Source organism: Dendrobates tinctorius, unplaced genomic scaffold (genome assembly GCF_039654945.1).
Source record: "Dendrobates tinctorius isolate UK_male_01 unplaced genomic scaffold, ASM3965494v1 ptg000151l, whole genome shotgun sequence".
Classification (NCBI taxonomy): domain Eukaryota; kingdom Metazoa; phylum Chordata; class Amphibia; order Anura; family Dendrobatidae; genus Dendrobates; species Dendrobates tinctorius.
This window is the reverse complement of record NW_027361818.1, coordinates 19,538,074-19,551,771: the sequence shown is the minus strand read 5'-3', so window position 1 is coordinate 19,551,771 and position 13,698 is coordinate 19,538,074. Positions and strand designations below refer to the sequence as shown.

The following is a 13,698-nucleotide window of genomic DNA, read 5'->3' as shown; positions in this document are numbered from 1 at the left end:
CAAAAGTTCACATACCCCATTTCTTAATACCATGTATTGCCCCCTCTAACATCAATGACAGCTTGAAGTCTTTTGTGCTAGTTGTGGATAAGGTTCTTAATTTTTTCAGATGGTAAAGCAGCCCACTCTTCTTAGCAAAAAGCCTCCAGTTCCTGGAAATTCCTGGGCTGTCTAGCATGAGCTGCGCGCTTGAGATCTCTCCAGAGCGGCTCAATGATATTGAGGTCAGGAGACTGAGAAGGCCACTACAGAACCTTCACTTTGTTGTGCTGTAGACTTGGCCCTGTGTTTTGGATCATTGTCATGTTGGAAGGTCCAAGTATGTCCCATGTGCAGCTTCCGGGCTGATGATTGCAAATTTGCCTCCAGTATTTGCTGACAGCGTGCTGCATTTCTTCTTTCCTAAAACTTTGACTAAGTATCCTGTGCCTTTGTAGATCACACATCCCCAAATCATCAGCGATCCACCACCGTGCTTTACAGTAGGTTTGGTGTTCCTTTCATCATAGTCCTTGTTCATCTCTCTCCAAATGTACCATTTATGGCTGTGGCCAAAAAATTAAATTTTGGTCTCATCACTCCAAATTTCCTTGTTCCAGAAGTTTTGAGGCTTGTCTCTGTGCTGTTTTTGTAGGTGAGATACTTTGTGGCATTTGCTCAGTAATTGCTTTCTTCTGGTGACTCAACCATGCAGCCAAGTTTTCTTCAAGTGCCTCCTTATTGTGCATCTTGAAACAGCCACACATCTAGTTTTCAGAGAGTCCAGTATTTCAACTGATGTTATTTGTGGGTCTTTCTTTGCATCCCGAACAATTTTCCTTACAGTTGTGGACAAACTTTTTGTTGGTCACACGTGATCGCCCAGCCACTCCAGGAAGTCATCGGCTGCTGCTACTGTGCCCAATATTAAAGATAAAGGAATATTAATTTCTCCCCATGCTCATGGGAGTGGAGAGCAGTAAATATTCACTCTCTGTAATAGCGGTCACACTTGATCATCCAGCAGCTGCAGGAACCGGCGGCTGTGGCTAACACTTTGCCTGCTATTAAAGAGGAATTAAATTTCACTGCTCTCCATGCCCATTATCCATCTTACCTCTCAGCGCTAGCTTCACTGAATAGAGGTGGGAGAAATTATGGGCATGGGGAGCAGTGAATATTCAGTTCTCTTTAGCAGCGGGCACAGGTGTTAGCTACAGCAGCCGGCTCCTGCCTCCTGTGACCCGCTTGTCCACGGCTGATGCTCCCCCACCCCATCTAACTTCTACTCATCCACAGCAATATCTGGAATATAAGATGTACCTCCCATTTTCCTCCAAATTTGTGGAGGAAAAATGTGCATCTTATAGTCCTAAAAATAATGTAAATTTTAAGGAAACCCCGGTGGCCCATATGAAAATGCTGCATTGCTAATTGTCTATTCTTATTTTTATACAGATTGTGATATGCTAAAAAAAACAGTCAAAATTATTTACCAAATACTTTTAGCTCAAAAAAGCTGGTATAAAAAAACTGGTAATTTTCTTATTATTGCTTCCCTTTAAATCCATGTATGTACTAAGTAGCTTTTCAAATATCAAGGAACATATATGTTGCCCAAGAAAAAAAAAATATAACAAAATGTGTAACTTTTATTTCTTGCAGGTACTACCTGGATGATAGAAATCTTAAATTTAATTAAACACAAAGGAGATGTTGTAAAAAGCAGCATTTTGCCTACATACGAGAGATCACCATGGTATGAAGCAATTGGATATACAGAAAATATTAAAAATATGAATTCTCCAAGAATATTAACTTCCCACCTGCCACAGCACATTTTTGCTAAATCCTTTTTTGAATCTAAGGCAAAAGTAAGTAAAATGTAATTCTTGGCATTGTAAATCCATGAACCATGTGTAAGGATTATCCGGATACAATTAATAAGGCGTACAACGCGGGAGGGCGAGGAGGAGGAGTAAGGGAGGGAAAGCATTAGTAAAATCTGAAATACTCTTTTATTTGCCTTGAGCCCAATTTTACAAGGATGATAATGCAACACTGCTGATCCTGGAACAAAGCTATATTCAGAATTACATTTTTGTCGTATTGCCTGCATGACAGAAAAACATAGTAGTTTATTACTAAAGTCACTTTGCAAGGACCATATCAACAACGCAGCCAGTCTGTATAGTTTATTTTTATTAATTAAAAAAAATGCAAAGTGATTGATAAAAAAAAATCTAAATCAAATAAATATTGGTTGTGACCATCCTTTGGTTTTAAGACAGCATCAATTCTTCTGCGAACACTTGCAGAAAGTCGGGGATTTTATAATTTTAGAATCAGGTGCATGAGTAACCAAAATAGGTGGTAATTAGTGTTGAGCATTCCGATACTGCAAATAGCGGGTATCGGCCGATATTCGCTGTATCGGTGTTCCGATACCGAGTACCGATATTTTTACAATATCGAATACCGGAATCGGAAGTTCCCATAATGCAATGAGCCAGTTGTGTTAGCCATGTTAACTAATGGCATGGCTGTGATTGGCTGCTGAAATGATGTCATCATGATGCGCAGTCTGTGCGGGCCTGCCAGGGGTCTGTACGGGCCTGCCGGGGGTCTGTGCGGGCCTGCCGGGGGTCTGTGCGGGCTGCCGGGGGTCTGTGCGGGCCTGCCGGGGGTCTGTACAGGCCTGCTGGGGGTCTGTGCGTGCTGCTGGGGGTCTGTGTGGGCCTGCCGGGGGTTGAGTGTGTGCAGGCATCATCCGATGGGACTACAAGTCCCATCGGGCTATGCCTGCTACAATTACAGTGATTGACACATTAGCCAATGATGGGACAGTAGTAGTCCCATCATCCGGCTAATGTGTTGAATGTAAAAAAAAAAAAACATACATACTACATACGTACTACATATATACAACATTCATACAACATACATGCATACTACATACATACTTCATATATACTACATTCATACAACATACATACATACATACATACATACTACGTACATACTACATATATACTACATTCATACAGCACACATACTACATACATACTACATATATACTACATTCATACAACATACATACACTCACTGGCCACTTTATTAGGTACACCATGCTAGTAAGGGGTTGGACCCCCTTTTGCCTTCAGAACTGCCTCAATTCTTCGTGGCAGAGATTCAACAAGGTGCTGGAAGCATTCCTCAGAGATTTTGGACCATATTGACATGATGGCATCACACAGTTGGCGCAGATTTGTTGGCTGCACATCCCTGATGCGAATCTCCCGTTCCACCACATCCCAAAGATGCTCTATTGGATTGAGATCTGGTGACTGAGGAGGCCATTTGAGTACAGTAAACTCATTGTCATGTTCAAGAAACCAATCTGAGATGATTCGAGCTTTATGACATGGCGCATTATCCTGCTGAAAGTAGCCATCAGATGTTGGGTACATTGTGGTCATAAAGGGATGGACATGGTCAGCAACAATACTCAGGTAGGCTGTGGCGTTGCAACGATGCTCAATTGGTACCAAGGGGCCCAAAGAGTGCCCAGAAAAAATTCCCCACACCATGACACCACCACCACCAGCCTGAACCGTTGATACAAGGCAGGATGGATCCATGGTTTCATGTTGTTTACGCCAAATTCTGACCCTACCATCCGAATGTCGCAGCAGAAATCGAGACTCATCAGACCAGGCAACGTTTTTCCAATCTTCTACTGTCCAATTTCGATGAGCTTGTGCAAATTTTAGCCTCAGTTTCCTGTTCTTAGCTGAGAGGAGTGGTACCCAGTGTGGTCTTCTGCTGCTGTAGCCCATCTGCCTCAAAGTTCGACGCACTGTGCGTTCAGAGATGCTCTTCTGCCTACCTTGGTTGTAACGGGTGGCAATTTGAGTCACTGTTGCCTTTCTATCAGCTCGAACCAGTCTGCCCATTCTCCTCTGACCTCTGGCATCAACATGGCATTTCCGGCCACAGAACTGCCGCTCACTGGATTTTTTTTCTTTTTCGGACCATTCTCTGTAAACCCTAGAGATGGTTGTGCGTGAAAATCCCAGTAGATCAGCAGTTTCTGAAATTCTCAGACCAGCCCTTCTGGCACCAACAATCATGCCACGTTCAAAGGCACTCAAATCACCTTTCTTCCCCATACTGATGCTCGGTTTGAACTGCAGGAGATTGTCTTGACCATGTCTACATGCCTAAATGCACTGAGTTGCCGCCATGTGATTGGCTGATTAGAAATTAAGTCTTAACACACAGTTGGACAGGTGTACCTAATAAAGTGGCCAGTGAGTGTACATACTACATACTTACTACATACATACAACTTGCTACATACATACTATATACATACTACATACAATACATTCATACAATACATACATATAGACATACAGTACATATAACATAGAGTACATACTCACCATCACTTGTCACTTTTATCCCTGAAGCTAGTGTCATCTCACTGTAAAAATATTAAAATAACAAACAACCAATATACTCCCTGATCCACAGAAATTCACGAGTGTCCCACGACGATCTCCTGCAGTGCATCACTGAGAGGTTACTATAGTTTACTGGTCTCACTTTATGGCAAAGCTGCGTGGGAACTTTCTCACACAGCAGTGCCAAAAGTGAGACTTGGGACTATTTTTTTACAGTGGCAGAGGAATACAGTGTGGAAGGATACCTAGCTCCCGTCATTGTATTCCTGGAGCCCCTAGAGAGCGGTCGCATCAGCTGATGCTGCTGTTCTCCACAGGAGATCGTCATGGGACATTCGTGGATTTCTGCGGATCAGGGAGTATATTGGTTGTTTGTTATTTTAATATTTTTTACAGATGACACTGGCTTTGGGGATCAAAGTGACAAGTGATGGTGAGTAAGTACTCTATGTTATATGTACTGCATGTCTATATGTATGTATTGTATGAATGTATGAATGTATTGTATGTAGCATGTAGTATTTATGTAGTATGTACTATGTATGTATGTATGTTGTATGAATGTAGTATGTATGTAGTATGTATGCATGTATGTATGTTGTATGAATGCAGTATATATGTAGTATGTATGTATGTATGTTGTATGAATGTAGTATATATGTAGTTTGTATGTAGTATGTATATTGTATGAATGTAGTATATATGTAGTATGTATGTTGTATGAATGTAGTATATACGAAGAATGTATATTGTATGAATGTAGTATATATGTAATATGTATGTATGTTTGTATGAATGTAGTATATATGTAGTATGTATGTAGTATGTATGTATTGTGAGAATCATGTGGGAATAGTGGATGAGGGCAGGTATATCTCGCCCAGATACCTTTCCTATGTGGCCTAGTCTGGTCAGCATATCACCTGGTTACTAATGAATAATGGGAGGCGGATATAAAAGGATGCCAGGTGGTTGTGTGAGTGTCTCAGCCTGGGGACACAGAGAGCTTGTCTGTGTGAGAGACACGCGTGAATGAAAGCAGTGCCCACTGCAACTGTGGTTTGGCTGGACGGGAGGAGCCCGCCAGTTGGTAGTTAGGTTGTACCTTGATTAGTTAGTGCCGGACAGGCAAGGATTTGCTTTATGGTTTTTTTCCTTTATGTATTGCTTTCACCTTTAATAAACCTGACCCAGTGTCAGTTATTCCCGGACCCCGGCTGTGAGCCTGAGTTTCATGCTGAACGCACGTGACCTTTGACCCCAGCAAAGGCGATCCCAGAGTGTTTTATCACATTGTGGTGGAGAACATGGGCATTACATTGGAAGCATTAATATGGAGGACGTGGTGAAAGTGCTGGTACAGTCCACCGCCGTCCAGCAAGAAGCTGATCAGGTGATGATGGCCCAGCTGAAGGAGTTGGTGGACATGAGAGCTACCGATCGTTCACTTCTCCAGCAGGTGGCGCAGTGACTGGCAAGCTTAACTGAGGCTAACCTGGAAGCCGAGTCGAGAGTGATTCACGTGAGTCGGTACTGGCAGAAGATGACGACCGAAGATGACGTCGAGGCATACCTGACCACGTTTGAACGGACGGCGGTGCGAGAAAAATGGCCGAAGGCACGATGGGCCGGCCTGATTGCCCCGTTTCTTTCTGGTGAGGCCCAAAAGGCTTATTATGACTTTGAACCTGAAGCCACGCAGGACTTTGACAAACTGAAAGCCGAGATCTTGGCCCGGCTGGGAGTGATGACCGCTGTCCGTGCACAGAGAGTGCATCAATGGACATATCAGCCGGATAAACCACTGCGGTCACAGATGTTCGACCTGATCCACATGACGAAGAAGTGGCTACAACCCGAGGTGCTGACAGCACCAGAAATAATCCAGAGAGTCATCATGGAGAAGTACCAGAGATCTCTACCGCCAGCCCTGAGGAAGTGGGTAAGCCATGGAAATCCTACAACGGCAGATCAACTGGTGGATCTGGTTGAACGTTACTCCATGGCGGAAGGACTCCGAGACGACGCTACCCCTCCTCTTTCTTCATCATCTCCACGTGGAACCGGAAAGACTGTTCCAGGGAGTAGGGGAGAAGGAAAAATCCCTAAGACAGTGGGGGAGGAAACCGGGACTGCCCGCAATGCGAGGCCTAGAGTAACAAACTATGGTCTAAGCAAGGGGCCCGTTAGGTGTTTCCGCTGCCAAGAGATGGGCCACATTGCTGCGAACTGTCCGGTCACTACTGAACCCATGCAGTGCGACGTCATAGACTCTAAAAACCGCATGTCTATGGTTGCACGGGTAGTGAGTGTGAATGCCGGTCAAAAGGATGTGGAAAAATACTTGTGTGATTTAACTGTTGATGGCAAAAATGTGGTGGCATTGTTAGACTCGGGAAGTGTGGTGACTAGAGTTGAGCGACTTTTGCTTTTTTAGGGTCGCGTTTCGTTTCGTGAAACCCGACTTTTCCAAAAGTCGGGTCGAGCAAGATCGTCCGATTATAGGGAAAAGTCGGGGTCATCCCGAAACACGAAACCCAATGTAAGTCAATGGGGAATAAAAGTCGGCAGTGAGAGGAGGACAGGAAACACACCTACAGTGCCCATTTGAATGCCAAAAGCATCAATTCTTCTTACTTAAGCTTGTCAACCTTAATTAACTTCATAATACAAGTTACGCACTGAAAAATGGGGGTTATTTGGCTAAATTTGTGGGGGGGGAGGGCTGGCTGCAGGTTTTCATGTGCCCTGGGCGAAAGAGCGCCCCTTTAACACATACCACAACTCATCATGCTCCGATACGGCAGAGAAATAGCGGTATAGTACAATGAAAAATACCTCACTTTTTACATCTCATGACGAGGCCCATCTATTTCTCCATACAAAATCATTGGTCCCATATAATGTTTGAAACAGTATATGATGAGCTCCACATAATGCTACAGTATATGTTGGTCCCCATGGATGAAGCTCCACTGTCTTATGGGCCCAAATAATGCTCCAAACATAATGGGCCCCATTTCTACTGCTCTAGTGTATAATGGGCCCTGTAAATGCTGCTCCAGTGTCTGATGTCCACCTTTGGAATGTTCCAGTGTATGGTGGGCCCCATCTATCATTCTCCAGAGTATAGTGCTCCCCAAAAATTGCTGTCCCAACATAGAAAACAATCAAATAAGTCTCCTCGCTAGGGAATCCCTGTACTTGTCTGGACAGGTGCTGTAGCTTGCTTAACAGCTCGCCAGCCGTTCTCACGCCCAGTATGGATTGCACGTGATTGCACAAAGGTTAGAAAGGGTACCGTATCCCTGGATAACATGTATGGATAGCGTACACATTCAAAATATATGTCTATACAGCATGAGGCAGGCTCAGACGGTGTTAGGCCCAGTATGGATTGCACGTCATTGCACAAAGGTTAGAAGGGGTACCGTATCCCCGGATAACATGTATGGATAGCGTACACATTCAAAATATATGTCTATACAGCATGAGGCAGGCTCAGACGGTGTTAGGCCCAGTATGGATTGCACGTCATTGCACAAAGGTTAGAAGGGGTACCGTATCCCCGGATAACATGTATGGATAGCGTACACATTCAAAATATATGTCTATACAGCATGAGGCAGGCTCAGACAGTGTTAGGCCCAGTATGGATTGCACGTCATTGCACAAAGGTTAGAAGGGGTACCGTATCCCCGGATAACATGTATGGATAGCGTACACATTCAAAATATATGTCTATACAGCATGAGGCAGGCTCAGACGGTGTTAGGCCCAGTATGGATTGCACGTCATTGCACAAAGGTTAGAAGGGGTACCGTATCCCCGGATAACATGTATGGATAGCGTACACATTCAAAATATATGTCTATACAGCATGAGGCAGGCTCAGACGGTGTTAGGCCCAGTATGGATTGCACGTCATTGCACAAAGGTTAGAAGGGGTACCGTATCCCCGGATAACATGTATGGATAGCGTACACATTCAAAATATATGTCTATACAGCATGAGGCAGGCTCAGACGGTGTTAGGCCCAGTATGGATTGCACGTCATTGCACAAAGGTTAGAAGGGGTACCGTATCCCCGGATAACATGTATGGAAAGCGTACACATTCAAAATATATGTCTATACAGCATGAGGCAGGCTCAGACGGTGTTAGGCCCAGTATGGATTGCATGTCATTGCACAAAGGTTAGAAGGGGTACCGTATCCCCGGATAACATGAATGGATAGCGTACACATTCAAAATATATGTCTATACAGCATGAGGCAGGCTCAGACGGTGTTAGGCCCAGTATGGATTGCACGTCATTGCACAAAGGTTAGAAGGGGTACCGTATCCCCGGATAACATGTATGGATAGCGTACACATTCAAAATATATGTCTATACAGCATGAGGCAGGCTCAGACGGTGTTAGGCCCAGTATGGATTGCATGTCATTGCACAAAGGTTAGAAGGGGTACCGTATCCCCGAATAACATGTATGGATAGCGTACACATTCAAAATATATGTCTATACAGCATGAGGCAGGCTCAGACGGTGTTAGGCCCAGTATGGATTGCACGTCATTGCACAAAGGTTAGAAGGGGTACCGTATCCCCGGATAACATGTATGGATAGCGTACACATTCAAAATATATGTCTATACAGCATGAGGCAGGCTCAGACGGTGTTAGGCCCAGTATGGATTGCACGTCATTGCACAAAGGTTAGAAGGGGTACCGTATCCCCGGATAACATGTATGGATAGCGTACACATTCAAAATATATGTCTATACAGCATGAGGCAGGCTCAGACGGTGTTAGGCCCAGTATGGATTGCACGTCATTGCACAAAGGTTAGAAGGGGTACCGTATCCCCGGATAACATGTATGGATAGCGTACACATTCAAAATATATGTCTATACAGCATGAGGCAGGCTCAGACGGTGTTAGGCCCAGTATGGATTGCACGTCATTGCACAAAGGTTAGAAAGGGTACCGTATCCCTGGATAACATGTATGGATAGCGTACACATTCAAAATATATGTCTATACAGCATGAGGCAGGCTCAGACGGTGTTAGGCCCAGTATGGATTGCACGTGATTGCACAAAGGTTAGAAAGGGTACTGTATCCCCGGATAACATGTATGGATAGCGTACACATTCAAAATATATGTCTCAGGAGGCAGGCTCAGACGGTGTCAGGCACAGTATGGATTTGACGGCCCAGATTACACAGCGGAGGAGCAGGGAGAGGTAAAGATTGCAAATGCTGGGGCCCTGCCCAAGCAAGGGGGGCCCACTCATGGGCGTCGGTACTGGCACTGGGCCCCTCATAGTACAGCGGTGTGTCTGACGGCGGGTGTGCACCACCACCGTCAGAGACACTTGATTGCACTATGAGGGAACCTGTGCCAGTGCCCGCGCCCAAGAGTCGGCCTACCCACCTGTCCAGGGCAACGGCACTCGCACGGTGTCGTGCGGTAGGTGGTGACCCCGGCCATGGGTGGGGAGGCAGCACAGTTAGGGAGATTTAGAAAGTGGCATATGTTGATGTTGGACATTCAGCTGATGCAAAAGGCGAAATAGGTGAAGTACCAGGAAGAGGTGGACCAAAGCAAGCCATTTTTCTGTCACCCTATGTGTCATCAGGGGAAGGTGGGACAAAATCCTTGGAAACCCATGCGTGGTTCATTTTAATGAAGGTTAGATCATCCACATTTTGGGTTGACAGACGGGTCCTTTTTTCTGTCAGGATTGATCCAGCTGCACTGAAGACTCTTTCCGATAGCACACTTGCAGCTGGGCAAGCGAGCTCCTGTAAGCTATATTGGGCCAATTCAGGCCAGGTGTCCAGTTTAGCGGCCCAATAGTCAAAGGGGAATGACCTGTGTGGGAGAACATTGATATGGGAGGAAAAGTAGTTTGTAACCATAGTTGACAACTGCTGTCTCCTGTCACTTTCCATCGATGCAGTATTACCAGTTGTGTGAGCGGTATTTGAAAAATCAGTCCACAACATTGTCATGAAACCCCTGTCTCCAACGCCACTTCTGCTGTGTGCACCACGAACACCTCTGCCAAGCTGCCCCCGGCCCGTACGGCTCGTGTGAGAACCATCACCGCTGCTGTGTGCTGGGAATGCCTCAAGCAACCGATTTACCAGAGTTGCTTGTTTATTAGCCAATATTAGGTCAAGGTTCTCCTGTGGCATGATGTTTTGTAATTTGCCTTTATAGCGTGGATCCAGGATGCTGGCCAACCAGTAGTCGTCATCGTTCATCATTTTGGCAATGCGGGGGTCCCTTTTTAGGATCCGCAAGGCATAATCTGACATGTGGGCCAATGTTCCCGGTGTCAATGATGCACTGCGAGTGCTGGGTGGAGGAGCACTTTCTGGCAAATCCACATCCCTCCAGTCACGCACAAACCCTGTACCAGACCTTGCCACGCCAACATTTTCACTTGCCCCACGAGATGCATCCTCCTCCCCTAAGTAATCATCCCCATCATCCTCCTCCTCCTCCTCCTCTTCTTCCTCCACCTCGTCCAGGAGAGGTCCCTGAGCAGACAATGGCTGAATGTCATCAAGGATTCCCTCCTCCTCTTCCTCCTCATCAACATTGGCTGCAGACTCCTGCTCCTTAAGGTGCATCAAAGTTTGCATGAGCAGACGAATAAGTGGGATGCTCATGCTTAGGATGGCGTCGTCTGCGCTTACCAGCCGTGTGCATTCCTCAAAACACTGAAGGACTTTACAAAGGTCTTTCAGCTTCGACCACTGCACGCCTGTCAACTCCATGTCTGCTCTCAAAGTGCCTGGCCGTGTATCCTCCCACAAATGCATTATGGCCTGCCTCTGCTCGCACAGCCGCTCCACCATGTGCAGAGTGGAGTTCCACCTTGTTGCAATGTCGATAATGAGGCGGTGGTTGGGAAGGTGGAGCAATCGCTGCAGCTTCTGCATACGAACGGAGTGTACAGGCGACCGGCGGATGTGCGCGCACAGTCTTCGCACCTTCTGGAGCAGGGCTGTTAACTCCGGATAATTTTTGAGGAAGCACTGCACCACCAGGTTCAAGGTGTGAGCCAAGCAAGGTATGTGGCTGAGTTTTGAAAGGGCTATGGCTGCCACAAAATTACGGCCGTTATCACTAACTACCTTGCCTGCCTCAAGATGTACACTGCCCAGCCATGATTCAGTTTGTCGCTTCAAGTACTCGGCCAGCACCTCGGCGGTGTGTCTGTCGCCCAAACACATCATCTGCAACACAGCCTGCTGACGCTTTCCACTAGCTGCTCGATAGGGGGACACATCGTGTGCAACAGTGGCAGCTGCAGATGGAGTGCTCGTACGACTGCGCTCTGTGGACGAGCTTTCGCTTCTGGAGGAGGAGGAGGAGGGTCGAACGCCTACAGCCAACTGTTTCCTATACCGTGGGCTAGGCAGCACTGTCCCACCACCGCTGTCCCCTGTGGACCCTGCATCCACCACAATAACCCAGTGCGCAGTGATGGACACGTAACGGCCCTGGCCATGCCGACTGGACCATGCATCAGTTGTGAGGTGCACCTTTCCGCTCACTGACTGCTTGAGTGCATGGACAATGCGGTCTTTCACATGATGGTGGAGGGCTGGGATGGCTTTGCGAGAGAAGAAGTGGTGACTGGGTAGGTCATAGCGTGGTACTGCATAGGCCATGAGTTCGCGGAAAGCTGTACTTTCCACCAACCGAAAGGGCATCATCTCAAACGAGATTAGTTTGGCAATGTGGGCGTTCAAACCCAGTGTACGCGGATGAGAGACTGAGTACTTTCTTGACCTACTCATAGTGTCTGGGAGGGTGAGCTGGACTTGAGAGCTGCATATGGTGGAAGTAGCGGTGGACAGGGCGGACTGAGAGAGGGTTGATGATGGTGATGGAGTTGGTGTTCTTTCTGATGGCCTAGAATCAGTCTTTCGTTGATATAACAGTGGGATTCCCTGACTGCTGTGGTCTTGCAACGACACCTCAACATTTGCTGCTGTGCTAACCGGTGGGCTTACAGTGGGGGAAACAATGTAGCGTTGCTGACTACCTTCGTTGTGATCAGTTGCACATGTGGCACTTGAGGTTTGGTGTTGTGTCCACGCTTGCAAGTGCATGCTGGTTAAATGTCTAAGCATGCAACTGGTATTCAAATTTTTCAGATTTTTCCCTCGGCTAAAGGTCTTTGCGCACTTCTTACAGATAACCTTGGCCTGATCATGAGGATTTTGTTCAAAAAAGTGCCACACTGCACTCTTCCTACTTTGGCAGACATTTTGCGGCCTAGCACGCTGTGATCTTTTGACCCTCTGGACAAGCTGTCCAGCAACTCTTTTGATGTTTGGAACCTGTCTTTGGAGTGCTCCGGGCCTGCCAGATAACAGCTGTTGCGATGTCGATGTCTGCTGTGGATGCTCCTCATCTGAGCTATTGGAAGCAGCACCCTCTTCCCCCAATGGATGCCAATCTGGGTCAACAACTGGGTCATCCATCACCTCCTCTTCTATGTCATGTGCACCTTTCTCTGTGTCACCGTGTATGGTGGTATAGTGTGCGGGAAGGGGCACCTGATTCTCATCAGGGTCAAAATCTGGCTCTGTACACTGCGAGGACAATGTAGTGCTCTGAGTGAACGTACCAGCAGAATCATCCATCAGCGGCTGTGCATCAGTGCACTCCATGTCAGATTCATCTTGGCCTGGGTAATTCACCATTTGACTTGATAATCCAGGCATGGTATGTGAAAACAGCTCCATGGAGTAATCAGTAGTATGGCCTGCGTCATCCTTCAATCTTGGTTGGGGTGAAGGACACAAGGAAAGGTGTGGTTCATGAACATGAGCCTCCAATGACGACTCCGTGCTTTTACTTTTTACAACTGAAGAAGAGGAGGCGATAGAGCTGGAGGCTGAGTCAGCAATGTAAGACAAAACTTTTTCCTGATGCTCTGCCTTTAAAAGCGGTTTGCCAACTCCTAGAAAACTAAGCGTTCGAGTCCTTATGTAGCCAGACGATGACGCAGGGTCAGCACCTCCTGCATTCGGTCCTATTTTGCTCTTGCCACTACCATCAGATCCACCACCAACACCATCATTACCAGCTGCCAACCCCCGCCCAATTCCACGGCCTCTTCCACCAGCCTTCCTCATTTTTGGTAGAAATGTAGACAAAATCCAACAAACTAAAACCCAAACCCAAAGAGTGGTCGTAAATGGCTGCACATCCAG

The 13,698-nt window shown here is 46.4% G+C and overlaps 1 protein-coding gene across 3 annotated transcripts in view; it reads left to right on the top strand.

Annotated features, from left to right (window-relative positions):
• Positions 1-13,698, top strand: part of LOC141050268 (sulfotransferase 2B1-like) — a 294,093-nt gene that overhangs the window by 130,865 nt on the left and 149,530 nt on the right. For all 3 annotated transcript variants that reach the window (XM_073547154.1, XM_073547156.1, XM_073547155.1), the window contains one exon: positions 1,645-1,853. In XM_073547154.1, the coding sequence (XP_073403255.1) occupies positions 1,645-1,853 (209 nt within the window). The remainder of the gene's footprint in view (positions 1-1,644; positions 1,854-13,698) is intronic.